This window comes from Neomonachus schauinslandi, chromosome 12 (genome assembly GCF_002201575.2).
Source record: "Neomonachus schauinslandi chromosome 12, ASM220157v2, whole genome shotgun sequence".
In the NCBI taxonomy this organism is placed as follows: Eukaryota; Metazoa; Chordata; class Mammalia; order Carnivora; family Phocidae; genus Neomonachus; species Neomonachus schauinslandi.
The window spans coordinates 34,023,214-34,041,687 of NC_058414.1; the positions used below are offsets into that span (position 1 = coordinate 34,023,214).

An 18,474-nucleotide genomic window follows, 5' to 3' on the forward strand; every position below is an offset into this window, starting at 1 on the left:
GCTTTCCTAATAGGAGAAAGTGAAGTTTGCATGAAAATTCTTGCGCATACTTGTCAATATAGTTTTCTTCTATTGAAGACCCGTTAGTATTGGTCCCATGATTTATTGTAGGCTGCTTATGACCATGTATGTTTTGTGCACTGCTGTAGATCCACAGTGCCTAGAACAGGGCCTGGCAAACAGTAGGCACCCGATAAATACTTGTAGAATAAATGAGAATGAATGAATACTCATGCCTCCTATCCTAAAGGATTTAAGGATATTTTACGTTACATGAACAAGTAATAAAAGTGATTGTTTGAAATCTCACCAGCATAATTCATAAGTGTGTTCGTTGTTCACCTTCTAAAGGACCAGCGCCTTTTGGCTTCCCTGAAACAATCCTGAGAAAGGCCTCAGGTTCACCACCTCTGCCAGGTGATAGGATGGCCACGGCTCTTTGCTGAAATTATTACTACTTTCTTACAAGCTCAGTAAGAAAGAGTAAATGGATTTGTTAAAATATAAAATAATCCTAAAATTTTTAAATTGTGAATATTTGAATATATTGTTGAGAGGAGTTAATTATCAAGCACATCTAACATTTCCTGTGGCATCTTGAACATGCTCATTTTTATATTGACTTATGAAATACTTGTTCCATGATATTATTTACGTTGGATGATATTAAACCTGTTTACAAAAGATATACTAAAGTCTTAGACTTTGTAAGATCTCACCTCTATTGCCACCCCTCCCAAAAAAAGAAAGAAAAGCGTTAGCTTACAAATCCTGATTTCACCTCTCAAGTTCTTTGAACATACTTGGGGTTTTTAACTGGTTGATTGATGTAACTGTTTACTCATATGTTTTCCTGTTATTGAATTTAGAAACACAGCAGTGTCCCGGAAGATACAAGCCAAAAAAAATTGGCGAGAAGGAAATGAGGGGGATAAAAATTGAAATTACTTTCCTGGTGTACAGAGTTCCTACCTATAAGCAAATGAGTACGTTCCAGTTTAGGTTTTCTCTTGATGTGGGTTAAAGTCTTCCTAACGCCTCAAGCCATTGCAGTTGAGCTCTTTTAAGCTGGGAAACTGGAATGCATACCATTGTTCTCCACTTGTTTTCCCGTGGAATTTCAACGACCCGCAGCACAGACGCATGGCGGTCTGAGGGAAAACCTTTCCAGTTCTCTGTCTCCGCTCCGCCCCGCCACCCCCCCCCCAGCACGTGGCATAGCAAGTGATTTCTTCCGTGAGAGCCGTCCTCCCTGGCCTCCCTCTGCGTGTGATCATCCTCTGCTATGTCCCTGCAATAAGAGAAGGTGAAAACCAGCCTGCAGGTTTAAATTAATTGCACTCCTCAGTTATGCTCGGAGTTTAGCCAGTGCCTTACATCACAACATTCTAAACTTCCAGTTTAAACATAATTGGAAAGAGCTGACATTAAAGTAGTCACTGACAGAGTAAACTTAACTAAAGCAGAACAGTCTAGAACACTCATATGCAAATAACTTGAATAATCTGATAAAATTATTCATAGGCCCTTGAATATTTTATTAAAGATACCTGTTACTGGTTCTGAGCCCTGGATTCCAGCACCTTTTTGTTTTTCAAACTTATGTGCCTAATTACATTGTGTTTGTTCTAATGGAACATCACTTTTATTTGTAATGCAAATCGTTTTTTAAAATATAATTTTTTCATGGAGTCATAAATGTGATGCATGTTCCTGGCCAAAAAAAAGGTAGAGCCTCCTCCATTTGAAATTGTGTACTTTGGCAGTTAAGATCTGAAAGATGCTGGATACAAGAGAGCAGCACCTGTGTTTTACTGGGGCTAGCAGCAGATATTTGAGTTTATCCTGTCTTCATTTGGAAAAGAAAGAGATGCACTTAGTGGCTCTGCCTCTGGGTTCCTGAGGAAAGGTGTCCATAGCCACACTGCAGTACCCTTCACTCTGTATTTGTAATTCTGTATTTACATTTCTGTGCCACTGAACTATAATCGGGACTTTTACCTGTTTCTACGTGTCCAGTGCAGCTCCTGGCATCCCGGTAGGTGCCCAGGTAACATTTGCTAAAAGAATTCAGAGTTTACGTGAATAGGGGTGGAAGGTAAACATAGGAAGACCTCATTCTTCATTCTTCCTTATTTTTTCTACTTACATATGGCGCATTTCAATTTGGGCTCTTTTATGCACAGGCTAAATCTGACATACTGTGTTTCTAGAAAAAAAATTCTATTAGCATATCCTGTCAAACTCTAAATAGAGGCAATTCTTAGAACTAATATTTATGTGCAGTCATTAATTGCCAAGAATAATAATTTACTTGTAAATGCAAGATTGTATTAATTTTATCTGTAATGGAATTCTTGTTCCTCCTGAAATCATAACAAATTATTAAAATTGCTTTGTGGGGAGTACAAAGTTAAAGAGATCAAATTTGTTTTACAAGAACATTTGATGTAATTAATTTTTAAAATGTCTCTTGCTTTTTTAATACCAGACTTAAGATAATAATAATTTTTTTAAAGACCTTTATAAAAAGAACTGTTCTTCCCATTTCTCCCCCCTTTGTCAGCTAATCCTCAAACCTAGAATATGCCTTTAAATTTGTGCTCTATGCCTGAATTACACTGTGACTTTATAATGCAGTCTAGTAGAGACTAAACTCAGACATCAGATGTTCTTTTGAGACTTTTAATTCCTAATTGTTGGTGAGCACTTTGACCTGTAGGTTTAGAACAGTGGCTGTTTGGAACCGGGCCTGATCTTTGGCAGACCACGTCATTAGAGCATAATGACTAGTTTCTGCACTGATTGGTCAGAGCCCATGCCCGGCAGGTCCTTAAATATTTTAACAATTATCCCAGCTTGAATGATGACTCTGAAACTCCATGAAAATCTTCAGTACTTTCTGAATCATCCTGGAAAGATTCATGTGTTCTTGGGGGTAACAGTTGAGTTGAATATGAAATTCTCAATCTTTGGAACTTGGAAATTAGAGATCAGTAAATCCTCTGTTTGTCATCTTAATGCCTACCTTTCTGTCATACCCTATATCCAATCCATCAATAAATCTATTGCTCTGCCTTTTAGCAAGCTGCAGACTGACTGACCCCTTTTCACTACAGACACTGTTTCTAGAGCCCAAAGTATATCATCTCCCTCCCGTACAGTTGTAAAAAACTTTTCTTGGTCTCCCTGCTTCCGTCCTTGCTTCCGAGAGTGTATTCTCGAAACAGAGGGCAGAGTGGTCCTTAAAAAAATGTCTGGATGGTGTGTTACAGGATATAGGGGCTCCGTGTGAGCTGGTCTTCTGCCCTTGTGCCCCTTCTCTGTCTCAGCCTCCACTTCTCTCTCCTGGGCTGTCTGTCTACTCCAGCCACCCTGTCCTTCAGGCTCACTCCAGCCTTGCACATCCCCATGAGAATGTGAGCTCTCTCCCTGCATGAAGGGTTTTTGTGTGATTCCCTTCTATAGCCTCAGCCCCTGAGAAGGACACTTGGCACACAGTAGTTGCTCAATAAATAGTAGTTGAACCAATGAATCATTGCACAGTATTTCCAGTCATTCTGTTTGGATAAACTGTGTTTAGAAATAGGAAGTTGAGCAGGTTCTTAAATTTCTTTTTGTTCTTATCTAATGGTATTCTTCCACAGGAAATATACCGTAACAAAAGCAGTATCAATCATTTAGATTCTCTCCTTTAAAAGCTTGTCATTAAAAGCAGACAACATTGAAAAAAGACACCAACCAATATTAAGCAAAATTAAGCCTTTAAGTATTAAATTTTTAAAAAGAATCAAGATCAATATGAAAAAGATGCCATTTAATTTTATTGGAGGACATACACACAAATCCTTTCTGAATGGAAGACACACCATATTGTTATGTACAAAGATTTTCTGTCATTCTTTACAGATAGGTAGATATTTTAATGAAACTCCAACCAGATTTCCAATGGGAACTTTATTTTATTGATTGACTGTTTTGTTGGAAACTCACCTTCCCTCATCACTTAATCTAAAGTGTCTCTCTCATACTGGTCAGTCTACATTATATCTCCTTGTTTTACTTTTCTAGAACACTCTTTTTTGCCCACCTTTATTGGGATAGAATTGACATATAACGTTGTATAAGTTTAAGGGGTACAACATAGTGATTTAATATATGTCTCTATTTATACCACAGTAAGTTTAGTTAACAGATCCATCACATCACATAGTTATAATTTTTGTGTGTCTGTGGTGAAAACTTTTAAGATCTACTCTCTTATTAGCAACTTTCAGATACACAGTGCAATATTGTTAACTAAAATCTCTATGCTTTACATTACATCTCCAGAATTTATCCATTTTATAACTGGAAATTTATATCCTTGGATTGCTTTTCATCCATTTCTCTACCTCCCCACCCTCTGCCTCTGGCAACCACCAATCTATTCTCTGCTCTTATGAGTTCAGCGTTTTTTAGATTGTATATTTAAGTGAGATCATACAGTATTTATCTTTCTTTGACTTATTTCACTTAGCATAATGCCCTCAAGTTCCCTCCATGTTGTTGCAAATATCAGGATTTCCTTATTTTTTACGGCTGAATACTATCCTTTGCATGTATACACTACATTTTTTTCATCCATCAGTAGACACTTGGGTTGCTCCCACATCTTGTAAGTAATGTTGCGGTGAACATAAGGGTGCAGAAATCTCTTCAAGTTAGTGGTTTAATTTCCTTCAGAAATTAAATACCCTGATATGGAATTGCTGGATCATATGGTAGTTGTATTTTTAATGTTTTGAGGAACCTTCCTACTGTCTTCTATGGTGGCTGCACCAGTTTACATTCCCACCAACAGTGTATAAACACCCCCCTTTCTCCACATTCTTGCCAGCATTTGTTAGCTCGTCTTTTCAATGCCAGCCATTCTGACAGGTGTGAGGTGACATCTCACTGTGGTTTTGATTTGCCTTTCCCTGACAATTAGTGACGTTGAGCACCTTTTCATGTACTTGTTGGCCAGTTGCAAATCTTCCTTGGGAGAATGTCTATTCAGGTCCTGTGACCACTTCTCAGATTATGTGATTTTTTGCTACTAAGTTATAGGAGTTCTTTATGTATTTTGGATATTAACCTCTTATCAGATATGTGGTTTGCAAATATTTTTCTCCCATTCCATAGGTTGCCTTTTCATTTTGTTGATGGTTTCTTTTGCTGTGCAGAAGCTTTTAGTTTGTTGTGGTCTCACTTGTTTATTTGTTGTTTTTATTGCTTGTGCTTTGCGTGTTGTATCCATAAAATCATTGCCAAGACCAGTGTCAAAAGCTTTTTCCCTCTGTTTTTGTCTGTGCTTTCAGGTCTTACATTTAAGTCTTTATCTTTTTTGAGTTAATTTTTGTGCATGATTTAAAATAGGGTTCCAGTTTCATTCTTTTGCGTGTGAATATTCAGTTTTCCCAGTACCATTTATCGAAGAGATTATCTTTCCTCCATTGAGTATTTTGGCTCCCTTATCAAACATTAGTTGATCATGCATGCATGAGTTTAATTCTGGGCTTTCCATTATGTTCTGTTAGTCTATGTGTTTGTTTTTATGCTAGTACCATACTGTTCTGGTTGCTATAGCTTTGTAAGATAGTTTGAAATCAGGAAGTGTAATGCCTGTAGCTTTGCTCTTCTTTCTCAAGATTACTTTGGCTATTCAGGGTCTTTTGTGGTTCCATACACATTTTAGGATTGTTTTGTTCTTCTATAAATACAGAAGTTGCCATTGAAATCTCAACAGGGATTGTATTAGATCTATAGATGATGTTGGGTAGTATGAACATTTTACCATATTAATTCTTCCAATCCATGAACACAGGATTCTTTTCCATTTATTTGTGTCTTCAATTTCTTTCGTCAGTGTCTTAATAATTTTCAGTGTACAGATCTTTTATCTCCTTGGTTAAATTTATTCTTAGGCATTTCATTATTTCTGATGCTTTATAAATGGAATTTTTCCTTTGTTTGTTTTTCACATAATTCAATGTTAACATACAGAAACACAACTGACTTATGTATATTGATTTTGTATTCTGCAGCTGGACTGAATTTATTAGCGCTAACAGTATTTTGGTGGAGTCTTTAAGATACTCTGTATATAAAATCATGTCATCTGCAAACAGAGACAGTTTTACCTCTTCCTTTCCAATTCAGATGCCTTTTATTTCTTTTTCTTTCTTTCTTCTTTTTTTTTCCCCTGATTGCTCAGGCTCAGACTTTTAGTAGCGTGTTGAATAGGAATGCTGAGAGTGGGCATCCTTGTCTTGTTCCTGACATTAGAGGAAAAGCCTTCTGCCTTTCATAATTGAGTATGATATCAGCTGTGGGTTTGTTATATATACCCTTTCCTGTGTTGGGTACATTCCTTCTATACCCAGTTTGTTAAGGGTTTTTATTACAAATGATGTTGAATTTTGTCAAATGCTTTTTCTGCATCTATTGAGATAATCATGTGACTTTTGTTTTTTATTCTATTAATGTGGCATATTACATTTATTAATTTGCATATGTTAAACTGTCCTTGCATTCCAGGGATGTATAATATAAAGAGACATTATTTTTTCATTGCTGGAAAATGAAAAGTAATCTGACAGCATCTATTAAAATGTAAAATGTGCATACCATTTACCAAGCAGTTCTATATGGAGAAATCTATCCAATAGAAATGAAAGCATTAGTATACAGAGATAGATGTGTGAGGATATGTATTGAAGCACTGTTTTTAAGGGGAAAGGAAGTGGAAACTACCTCCGTTGTCACCAGTAGGAGAATAGTCAAATACCTATGATACTTCTATTCTATGGAATATTATACAGCTTTAAAACAATTGCTACATCTGTTTTCTTGCTTTGAAGGACTATCTGCTATATATTAAAAAAATTTCAGAGACTGTTCATGGTACAATCCATTTTTAAAAATTAAAACAGTATCTGTATGTGTATATATGAATGGGTTTGCATTTATAAACATAAAGAAATATGTGGAAAGAGACATACCCAAGCCATTAACAATTGCTGTATCTTCAGGAGTCAAAAATAGGGAGCAGGAGAGGAGATTATTAATATCTGTTCTGTGCTGCTTTATTGTTTAACTTGGTAAAATAAACATCTTAATTTTTAAAATATAATAATGATGATTCAGTGAAAAATGTAAATATACATTATAGGACTTTGGTAGTTTGGCTTTGAGCCAAACCAAATAGATGTAAGAAAGAAAATGTAAATACCAAATAGTGTAAGAAAGGAGAACCAGCATTACTGTATTGGATCAGAGATGTCTTCACAGTGGAAGCAACAACTCTCACTTCACTGATGTGTCAACGTTCTTCAACATACTTACAATTTGGAGGCTTGGAATTTGTGTTTCTTTTTTCGACCCAATTAAAACTTAGTTATTCTAAGAAATAATTACTGGGAAACCGGCTTATGAAATAAATCACCATAACAAAAGAAAACAAGGCTTCATTATTTAAAATGTTAAGATCTTCCTATTTATTCTTTGTAACTGCCCGATCTGAAGGTGAAGACTTCCCATAACTGGCATAACTATGGCTAAGTCAAACACTACCTTTTTAAAAGTTGAGGGTTGTTTTTTTTTAAACATACTTGTAATGTATACATTTGAAACAAAGATTGTTTATCATTTTTCTCTTTTATTTCAGAACGCTTTACCCTGTACAGCTCTAAAAACCTTAGGCAAGCATGGAATAAGTAAGTCTTTATACAGTTTGTCCTTGCTCTCTCTTTCTCTTCTCTCTCAATCTCTCTCTCAGTTCTTAAAACTCTCCAGATAAGTTTGTCTTGACATTTTTTATTTGCCTGTCCAAGTATCCATCCATCCATTCATTTAACCATTAAATAGTCGTTAAGCCCTAACTGCGTGCCAGCCACCGTGATCAGCCTAAGCTGATGCTGTTATATATGAGTTTGGGTTCCTACAGCAACGTGGCGTTGCTTCAGAATCCTAATTCCTAAAATTCATTGTGCTTAATCTTCTCATAACTAAATTCCAAGAAATATTTTCGCAACAGCAAAATAGCATCTAAGTACAATGTAATGACTGATTCTGATCTAAATAATGCAAGTGACAAACTCGGAGCTAGATAAAATTGATCTTTCAGATTTTTTCAGTTTATCTGTTGTTCCACTAAGTCTTGTTGGAAAGCTAAGTACATGTATCACTTGAAATGTATGTGATCTATTTATTTAATTTCTGTTCTCTCATCTGATCTCATTGAAATAGTTTCATTTATTGGTTTCGAAATTTGATGAAATCTGAAGATCTGTGTTTCTCAAGTTATTCAGAGGTCTTTTATTGCAAGCCAACCTGTTAATAAATCATTGAAAGTTGGAAAGCAGAGTGATTGAGTCACTCTCATTAGTTGTGGAGATCATATTACCAGCATGATGCTGGGAAAAAGGTAACTGGAACTGCTTTGATTTAAAAAAAATTTAATTTGTCATAACAGAGTTTTGTCTATGGGGAATTTAGTGTTCTTGCCTCAGTTTTTACTGTTATGACATGTTTAATTTTAGATGCCATCAATTATAAAAATAAAAAATAAGAAAAAACCTTTTTATAATAAAAATATTGTCAGTAGATCCAGTGGACAGCTTATTGTGAGGAACTCATGGAATGAGTGCATACTCTGCGGTGGTTTATTTGGAAGATTTGGCAGTTTATTTTGATTAAGTTCATCCTTAGAAGAGCACTGGGATAATTATTTTTGTCTAACACAAGGCTTTGCGTTTTGCCATTTGAAGAATCAGCTCTCAGTATCTAGAGTCTCCTCTGGGAGGCATGCCCTCTGCTGGGAACATTCTGTGTGTGTTCCTCCGCTCTTGTACCCTTCCCCTCCCCTCCCTCGGCTGATCAGCGGTCTAACATTTTAATTAAGTGCTTTCATACACCAGGCACTGTATACAGTAGACAGTTCCTACCTTAATTAAATGATCAAACACATTCTCTCATAGTTGCTCAAAAAGTTTTGTCCAACCAGGTAACCATCTTATGAAACAATTCTTTATAAAGCAATTGAATTTCTAACCCATCTTTGCAGTCACAGGAATATCTGGCAAATCTACACAGAGCATTTGTGGAGAATAGCCATTTCCTTCCTTCGGAGGGGCAGAGCTAGAATGACCTCCAAATTGCCCAGGAAGATAAATGGCAATCCTTATCCACTTAGAAGAGTCTACAAAAAATGGGAGATGGGTGTATGTAGATGATGCTGAATGATATTTCGTCCACTGTCCTCTTGTGGCCGTGACCCCACTTCTTAGACGGCTGACCCGCTGTAGCCGTTCGCTTTTGTAGCTTGTATTCAGCACCACCCGACTCCACAAGCTCTCAAGCACGTGCCCAGATGAATGAATGGCCCTTCTCGTTCAACCATTCCACAGTGACAAGTGGGATGCCTCGTGGAGAAGGTGCTTCTACCCAGGTACAGTACTCTACCCCAGGGAAACGAGGTTATCTCATGTCCTTCTAAAAGAAAAGAAAATTGAAAGAGTATTCAAGCTTTGCATTACTTCACTTCATTCTGACCACCTAAGACCTGATGCCTACTTTGCTCTGAGAGGTATTGATCATGTTACAACAAGAGTGAGTAGTTCATTTCATTGATGAAAATCAGGACATGCAATCCTCTGGTTTTGGGTTTTAGAAATTTTAAAAACTGGGTTTTAGAAATTTTAAAAACTATGTGCATTGTGTGCAATCTCCAAATTTTTCTTAAAAGATGCTGGGTAGTCAGTAAATACGCTTTTACTTTTGAGGGCAAATAAGAATTCTTCAGAATATGATTTTTTGCAAAATGAGAACAGAGTTTTCTCTTTAAGATGTAATGTTGAGGATATTTATTACTTGCATTTTTTAAAAGATTTTATTTATTTGTCAGAGACACAGCGGGAGAGGGAACACAAGCAGGGGGAGTGGGAGAGGGAGAAGCAGGCTTCCCACCGAGCAGGGAGCCTGATACTGGGCTCAATCCCAGGACCCTGGGATCATGACCTGAGCCAAAGGCAGACGCTTAACGACTGAGCCACCCAGGTGCCCTTATTATTTGCATTTTCTATGAACGTAGGATTTATAATTTTTCTACCAAAACCAAAGTAGGTTGAAGGAAATCTTAACATTTTCATGTAAAGTCTTTTTTTTTTTCATGTAAAATCTTTTTAATGAACTGGTAGAATTGTAGTTAATGTCTTTCTTTTAATCTGTAACATTACATATGCTTTTAAAAAAAAACTAGAATTAATTCAAAAGCATCTAATAAACTGGGTTCTACCATTAGATTACTTTTAAAGCATTTTAGGAAAAATATTAAAAGCTGAGCTTGAGGTAAGATTTTCAAGTTAGAAACATAACTTGTTCAGAACCATGCTATTTTTAAGTTCCCGTAAGTCTTGTTTTTTTTGTTGCCTTAAAGGATTTATCTCAGAAAACACTAAGTAATAAAATATCACTAAAAATATTATACAAATACTACTTTCTGGCACCCCAGTGTTATGTACTGAATCCTTAGAGCCAAGCCATAACCTCTAGCCTACTAGAACCCAGTGAAATTTAGAGAAAACTGAGAATTCAGAGACATTAATTATATTATTGATTCTTCCTCCAAATGGACTTGTGACTTTGCAGCCATTGACGTTTCAACATCTCTCACTTTGGAGTGTGGTTTAGGTTCAGGAGAACTGCATTTAAATATTATTAAGCCAGTGCCGGCTTTCTCCATCACTGCTAACTCATTTGCTTGTCTACAAGCGCAATTACGAAACTAGAGCAATTGGTAAATTCTCTTGTACAGAAGTAATAGGTTCAAAATAAAGTGAACTAATTTGCAAGAACTGATTTGAATTCAGTTTTGATGGGTTGATGTAAGATAGGTAGGTTACTAAAAAGTAAGTCACTGTTCCAAATTAAGTAGCAATATCTTTAAAAAATACGTATTGACTCAGCTATTAAAGCTAGTTGGTGCATTAACCTACCTAAAAGAGCCAGAATTTCTTGAGAAGTGAATCCTCAAGTCTCTTTGAACAGCTGTAACAAGTGAGCCAGTTTATTGGGGGGGCCGAGTCTGCCCTAGGTAACACCAATACAATTCCCTCCTGACTTCATTTATACCAGCAACCATGGGCATAATTTTAACCTTTGAAGGATTTTTTAGTATTCTGGGGAAACTAAGCGGTGATAGGAGGAAAATATCAAAGGATCCAGCAGATATCTAAACTCAAAAAGACAATATAAAGAAGAAATCTTAATTATAGGATTGGGAATGATAAATATATATTAATAAAAAAAAGAAAGTCCTTTTATTCCCTTATGCTGGACATGCATGATTTGTGTGCACTCTTCCTGCTTAAAGGGGATTTTGGATTAAAGGGAGACACATCTTAATTTTATAAATACATGTACTGTTTTCTGACCGCCTTCAAAAACATTCCATTTTATTTCATTGGAGTTGTAAAGACTCTATTTTTCTTCCAAATCTCTGTTTATAGTTGTCTGACATTGGCATGTATATGCAATCAGCCAAGAATTTCAGCCATTTAAAAGATCTTTTATTATTTTGGCTAGAGAGGCACCCTTAGTATACGCTCTCTGGCAATGTTAAGAGTAGGATTCCAGGAACACATCTGCTTGCTTTGGAACTTTTTAACAGCTGAACAATTTGGAGGGGTGGGTGGTGGGTTGAAAGGAGCAAAAAGAGAACCCAGGGTAAACCACAAAGTCACAGAGGACAGATTTGGAAAACACAACTTGTGGCTGATAAAGCAGTGCATGTCCACAGACTTGAAGAGGTGGAGGCCAGCCTTGCCCTGCTTTCTCCATCCACGTGCTCTGATTCAGTTTATAATCCTTCTGGTGGGGTAAATCTGACTGAATTTCTCCTAAGAACTGAAAACATCGCTTCTTTAAAATATGTAGTAAATACAGAGACATTGTGACGAAGCTACTTTAGTGGAAATGCAAGAGTAGAGAAGAAGACATTCACCTGTATATATTTGAATGTACCAGCAGTCCCAAACCCTAATTCAGAAGTTTTAAAAGTGTTTTCTAACTTTGCGTTCTTGCACTTTCCTTGAATACGTTCTCGAATTCAATGATTAACTTCCAAACGTATTTTAAAGATGACCTGCTGGATAGTTGTGGTGCATGTGCATAAAACATAATGATTTTTAAAGGAATAACATACACTTCACTCTATATATTTATGCTGCTGATTCCCTATTTTTCTTGTTATCCTATCTGATTGCGTTCCATTAAGATTTAAATCAGTGCCTGCTCATGAAACCGAAAGGTCCCGTTTTTCTACTCTGCCTTATTGTTCTAAGTTGATCTGAGATTTTCTAAAATAATAATATACTGCACAGTAAGTTAGGGCTTTCATCTTCTGAACTAGTGTAGAAATGTGAGAGGAATGTAAGATCGGCTGTTGGCACTGGGAGGCACAGTTGAGCTAGAGTCTTAACATCCTCCACTTCCACATTTTGTTTTCCATTGTTGATCATTTTTGTTATAATTCTATTTACTTCAAAGTAACAGTTTTAATTTATTTATTGCCCGGAGATTTCTTCTCACAGTATTTTCAAAGAAATTATTCTGTACATCATCAATGCACTTTTTTAGGCTTGGGTTTATTGGGATGACAGGCTCTGAAGCAGACATTTTGGAATTCCATTCTCTTCACTCCAGGGTGAGCTGGAGCTGCAGTCGTCCGCTGCCCAGCTTGTGGATGTGAGCCCAGCATCAGGAGGCTACCTGGGGTGCAATTCCTTATGACACCCTTGGAAATAGTTGTCAACACTTGGTTAGTCAGATTCAAGCAGGTCTCTGTCCTGATCTCAGACACCCACACGTGGTGTGTTTGGAGGCCCCAAAGTTGCAGTTCAGAGAAATCGCTGGAGACATTCATTTTCACAGAAATGAATCACTAGTTCAGGTCCTGAAAGCATCATGGAGGTGTGATGTTTACTCAGTCTGTTAAACCGCTTGCTACCTCCCAGAGAGCAGTTCTTCTAGAATATTGCAGACTGGATGTTTCAGAGGGGAAGGAGGAGGTCCAGGCTCTGGTGGGAGCCTCAGGGAAGACAGACAGCATCAAGGGCTGTCCAAAGGTATGGGTCAGGGCAGCTACCAGGAGGACACAGAGAAAGCTAGCCAAGGGAAAGTTGGCAAATTTGCCGGAGGCCCAGACCTGGCTACTAATAGTGGCGGTGGTGTAGATGTGATAACAGATGAAACATACCTCGTCAGAGGTCTCACGTACCCTCCTTGACCTGTAGTCAGAGCTGTGACGGGGTCGCTGTGGTGATGAACACTTGGGCAGCCTTTTGCAATGTAGAATTTGCTTTCGTATATGTTATCACATCCTCATGTCTTTTTTTTTTTTTTAACAATCTTGGGAAGTAGTCAGGACACATACTATCATCTCTATTTTATAACTTAAAAAAAAAAAAACATGTTCATTGAGGTCAAATGATCAGTGTTATTGAAAATTACAATTCGGAATGTAGCCGCCAAAGTGAATCTTAGGAGAGAAATACCAATTTTATTTTATTTTATTTTATTTTTTTTTAATTTTTTTTTTAAATGTTTTATTTATTTATTCATAAGAGTCAGAGAGAGAGAGAGAGAGAGGCAGAAGCAGAGGGAGAAGCAGGCTCCCTGCCTAGCAGGGAGCCCGATGTGGGACTCGATCCCAGGACCCTGGGATCATGACCTGAGCCGAAGGCAGACGCTTAACCATCTGAGCCACCCAGGCGCCCGAGAAATACCAATTTTAAAGCCCCAGTATTCAAGTGGATCAGTATCTGATTTTGTTTCATTCTCACTACAACCCTGGTTGGGGAGATCATTTCTGGAAAATGATGTCATTTATTCCCAGTCTAGGTTTTTAGCAGCAGGAGAGCTGGGATGGAGTAGAAACCTGACTTCTGTCCTGGGGAAAGTGTTTGCAGCAGGCGGACCACACACATCAACTCGGGCTTCCCCCGGGGCCGGTTTGCAACAGTCTAAGTGCTAGAGATGACAGGCCTCCGGCCGCCCGTCCAGACCCTGCTAGTGAGATCTGTACCCTGTCCCACACAGCTCCACTTCCCCCAGGAAATTACCCTCTGTCATTCTGTGCCATTGCCAGATTTCTTGTCCATATGTTTCTTGCGGTAGCAAAGAGTTTGCTATTAATAACAACCCCTGGTGATGGCCAAGGGCAAACCCCGTGCTGTTGGTTATCTGCTGAGCACGAGGTAGTTTTTGTTTGTTTGTTTGTTTCCCTTCTGATAGACAGAAAATATCCATCTTCTCTCTTACTAATTGGCAGTACGTGCCAGGCTCGGGAGCTGGCAACAGCCATTGTTTTTCATCCTTTTGGATTATGTGTTGGATTCCTCATCCCAGAGTACACCCTTCTGGTGCAGTTAATACCTTCCTCCTGCCATCCAGCTCATTAAGGAATAAAATCCAGCCATGCTTCTGAAGTGGCACAGAGCTTCCAGCAGCAGCTGGGCTGCCTGATTCTGTGAAAGCCGCACGACAGAGAGAATTAGGCTTTCTCGCGCTGTTTCCCAAAACAGATTCTAGAAGGGTACGAGAGCTGAGGAAGTTCTTCTGCCACTCCAAAATATGCAGTGGGCTGTTTGTGTTCTGTGGCTGCCATAAGAAATCACCACAAGTGTCTTGGTGTGAAACACCACAGCAGTGGTGTCTGAGTTCTGTCGAGCTGGAGTCTCGGTGGGCCCAGCTGGTTTCTTTGCTCTGGGCCTCCCGAGGCCGAAGTCGAGTATCGGTTGGGCTGGGCCCTATCTGGAGGCTCTGAGGAAAATCTGTTTCCAGGCTCATTCAGGCTGTCAGCAGAATTCAGTCCCCTGTGGTCACGGGCCTGAGCCTCCTTTTCTTTAGCAGTTGTCAGCAGGGAGTCTCACCCAGCAAAGGCCACCTGTTTCCTCATCACGCTGCCCCCTCCTCCTTCGAACCAGCCTCAGTGAAAGGGGTCTTTCTCACTACCTCAGAGCCCTCTCACTTCCCCTCCCACCCCCTCTCTTCTGCCTCTGCTTCCAAAGGCTTACCTGCATAATCCAGGTTAATCTCTCTCTTTTAAGGTCTGCAGCCTTAATTATGTCTGCACTTTTGCCACAGAAAATAACACATTCACAGGCTTCAGGGATTAGTGAGTGGACATCTTGGGGGCTGTTCTGCTTTTCCACAAGTGGGTACTGGGGTTTCCTATTCAGCGATGAGTCATGGGGTAAGGCAGAGTAGAGGGGGCCGTCCCAGCTGTCGCCAGGTCAGACACAGTCTGGTTCGTCTGATCTCTGACCCATCTGGTGACAAGCACAGGCCTCTGACTCTGGCGGTTCCGCGTTGCCTGGTTCCCACTGGTATCCTCAAAATTATGTATGAGGAAGAAATAATTTTCCACCCCACCCCCACCCCCCCATAGAGGGAAAAAGGGATTGTTCTCCAGAAAGTTCATAGCCTCTGAGATAACTGAAACTTGGAACAAGTTTTCTTTCCCCTCTAGATGAGTGCTGTCCAGTGGAACCTTCTTCGTTGATGAAAACCTTTTCTATCTGCCCTGCCCAATGCAGGAGCCACTAAGCCCCCTACGGCCGCTGAGCACCTGCCGTGCGGCCAGTGTGACTTAGGAACTGAATTTTAAAGTTTATTTTAAACTTAATTTAAGAGTTAGTTTAAATGTGAAGAGCCGTACATAGCTACATATTGGGCAGCACAGCTGTAGATGAACATGCAAACTCTTCACTTATTGTAAGTGCCAACCTGTGTGGGAGAGGCGTGGATGTCTGATGCTGTGGAAACCCCATGCCTCTGAGCTCTTGGCATTTTGCGCTCAAGTGTCCAGAGATCTTCCTTTAGATTTGTGCTTCTCACCCCTGTCTTTTATTTGTAAACACTGAGAAGATAATAGCTCTGGAGGACCTGGTAAGTGTAATAAATCTGCAGAGGAACTATTGGAAGTATCAAAGAACATCAAGCAGACATGCCTTCCCTCCCTCCCCTCGAGAAGCCATGCTGTTCCCTCCTGAGGGGGGCTGCCGGTTGCAAGCGCCTCTCTTCCTTTCTCCTTCTCGTGTTCTCGCTCGCTCTTTTCTGTTGGGAACTGCTCGGGGTTAGACACACAGCTCTCTCCCCTTTTTGAACTCCCTCAAGAATTCACCTCTCTGCTGTTGTTCCCGGCCCCCTTGATCTACCCTAACTCTACTCAGAAAATATCATAAAGGCTCAGCTTCTTCTTCGCCCCATATGAGATGCTATTGAGAGGGCTCCATTTTTCTAAATAAGCCTCCATGGACCCCTGTGGGTACGTATGTTAATTATTCAGCCTCAGAACATTGGAAATTACCACAATTTAGAAAGTGAAACATAAACAGAAATGCAGTTTTTACTGTACTTTATTTATTTAAAAAAAAACTGGATATGAAAAAAACTCAACACTTATTTTTATCCTTTTCTTTTGATTAAGAAAATGTGAACTTAGTGAACTGTCAGCCTCAAAATTAAGGTGAACATAAGAAGTCACTGGAAAAAGAGATGATTTTAACAATGTCATCTTCTGTGTCCACTGTCACCCACTCCATTCTTTCCTTTGGTTGATTATCATGAAAATTAGGATTGGACAAGGGTCCCCCTTGTCATATGGGGAGACTCTTTTCTATAAAACTGAGTGTAACTTCCACCCATTGTGAAGATACAGCTAATAGACTCTTTATGTTGATGTGTGCATCCAGTATCTGCTGTGTAGACGGTGGTCCTACTGGCCTTGTAAGAATGCACAGCCAGTAAATACTGTTGACGTGAACCAAGAAAGATTAGAGATGAAGAAGGAAGGCTGCAAAAGCTCAATTGGCACAGATGGCAAGAAAATGCCTGAAGTCGGCATATCACAGGGGCCAAGTTCCAATCCTAGATCAGCTACTCAACGGCATAATGTTCAGGAAGCTCACTAATCAACCTGAGCCCCAGTTTCTCAGTCTTTAAGACCCTTGGCGTGAGGATTGGATAAAGTATGGGTGTAAATGATGGGGCACCATTGGCCAGCTTAGCTTACCTCCCTCCTGTTTTTCAGCCCACCCTGTACTTCCCTGCCTGGCAGGGCATTTCATTCAGTTCCCAATAAGCAACGGTCTTGAACATGAATCCCACTGTTATACAGGGTCCCCAGACATCTTCTGGGCTACACCTTTCTGGGAGCACACGCTGAACTGTTCGGTCACGAGATCATTTTTTAAAAATACTTCTGATGTAGAAATAAGATTCCTTCATTCCCAGCAGCTCCTTCCTAAGAGTGATGTGTTAACAAATAGCATTATACATAATTAATGTAAAACTGATTTATCCTAAGTCTTGAAACACATCTACTAGACGGTTTTCCTAATTAGATTGAAAGAAACCCACAGACACTGTTACCACGTTCAAAGCATCTGTTAGACCTTTGCTGTCAGGCTCTTCGTACAGGAACTGATGGGTCAGACCAAACCAGCTGTGCCAGGCCTAGGTGTGCACTCGATCCAGGGCTTTCAGTGGTGAGACCAAAAGTAGTTACTCTTGCTGTTTGGGGGCTTTTAAACGGGGCAGGTAAATGACTTATCCCTAGAAACACAATGAATGAAGGCCGGGAGCATGGCCTTAGTTTGCTACCTCTGTCATCACTGGGGACAAAGGTAACTTGGCCTTTCTCTTTCAGACATTGAGCCAAGTCTATACCCTAAAGCACAAGTCCCATGTTACCTTGTTATATTCATCATGGGAGTGACTTTAACAATAGATTTCATTATGTCTTTAACAACAAAAACAAAGATACCTTAAAATGCCATAAACAGACACACATACAGCCCCCCAATCAATTCTCTTTTGTCTTACCTAAAAGAGCATGTTTAGATCATTTGGACATTTTGGGGATCTCAAAAGAATCTAGTGACAATTTACAGTTGAAGTCTCATAGTATATATGTGTGTGGATGTCCTTACTCAGACTATCAACGAGATATAAGTAAGTAGAAACATCAACACAAAGGGATCAATTTTCCGGCCCTTGTTGCCTTGTTACATAGCATATCTTGTGTATCTGTATGTGAATTCTCTGCTAGGCCTCAGCTGTGTTTAATCCCTCAAGACTTGATGTACAAACATAGTGCCAAATGGAGAACTTCCCTTAAATTATTCAAATTGCTCCATGAGTGATTTCCCACTCTTCTTGCAATGGAAAACATTTGATCATAAATTCAATTAAATCAGTCATCATCTTTGTGATGTTTGTCCAGCTAAATCCTTTAGTGACTAAAGCAATAAACACCAGCTGTGTGTGTGTGTGTGTATGAGAGAGTGTGTGTGTGCATGTGTGTGTGTGAGGGAGGGAGAGAGAGAGTGTGTGTGTGCATGTGTGTGTGTGTGAGGGAGGGAGAGAGTGTGTGTGTGTGTGTGTGTG

General features: G+C 39.2%; 1 protein-coding gene across 2 annotated transcripts in view; it reads left to right on the forward strand.

Annotated features, from left to right (window-relative positions):
- CDK14 (cyclin dependent kinase 14) overlaps positions 1-18,474 on the forward strand; it is a 546,170-nt gene that overhangs the window by 415,078 nt on the left and 112,618 nt on the right. For both annotated transcript variants that reach the window (XM_021689620.1, XM_021689621.1), the window contains one exon: positions 7,691-7,739. In XM_021689620.1, the coding sequence (XP_021545295.1) occupies positions 7,691-7,739 (49 nt within the window). The remainder of the gene's footprint in view (positions 1-7,690; positions 7,740-18,474) is intronic.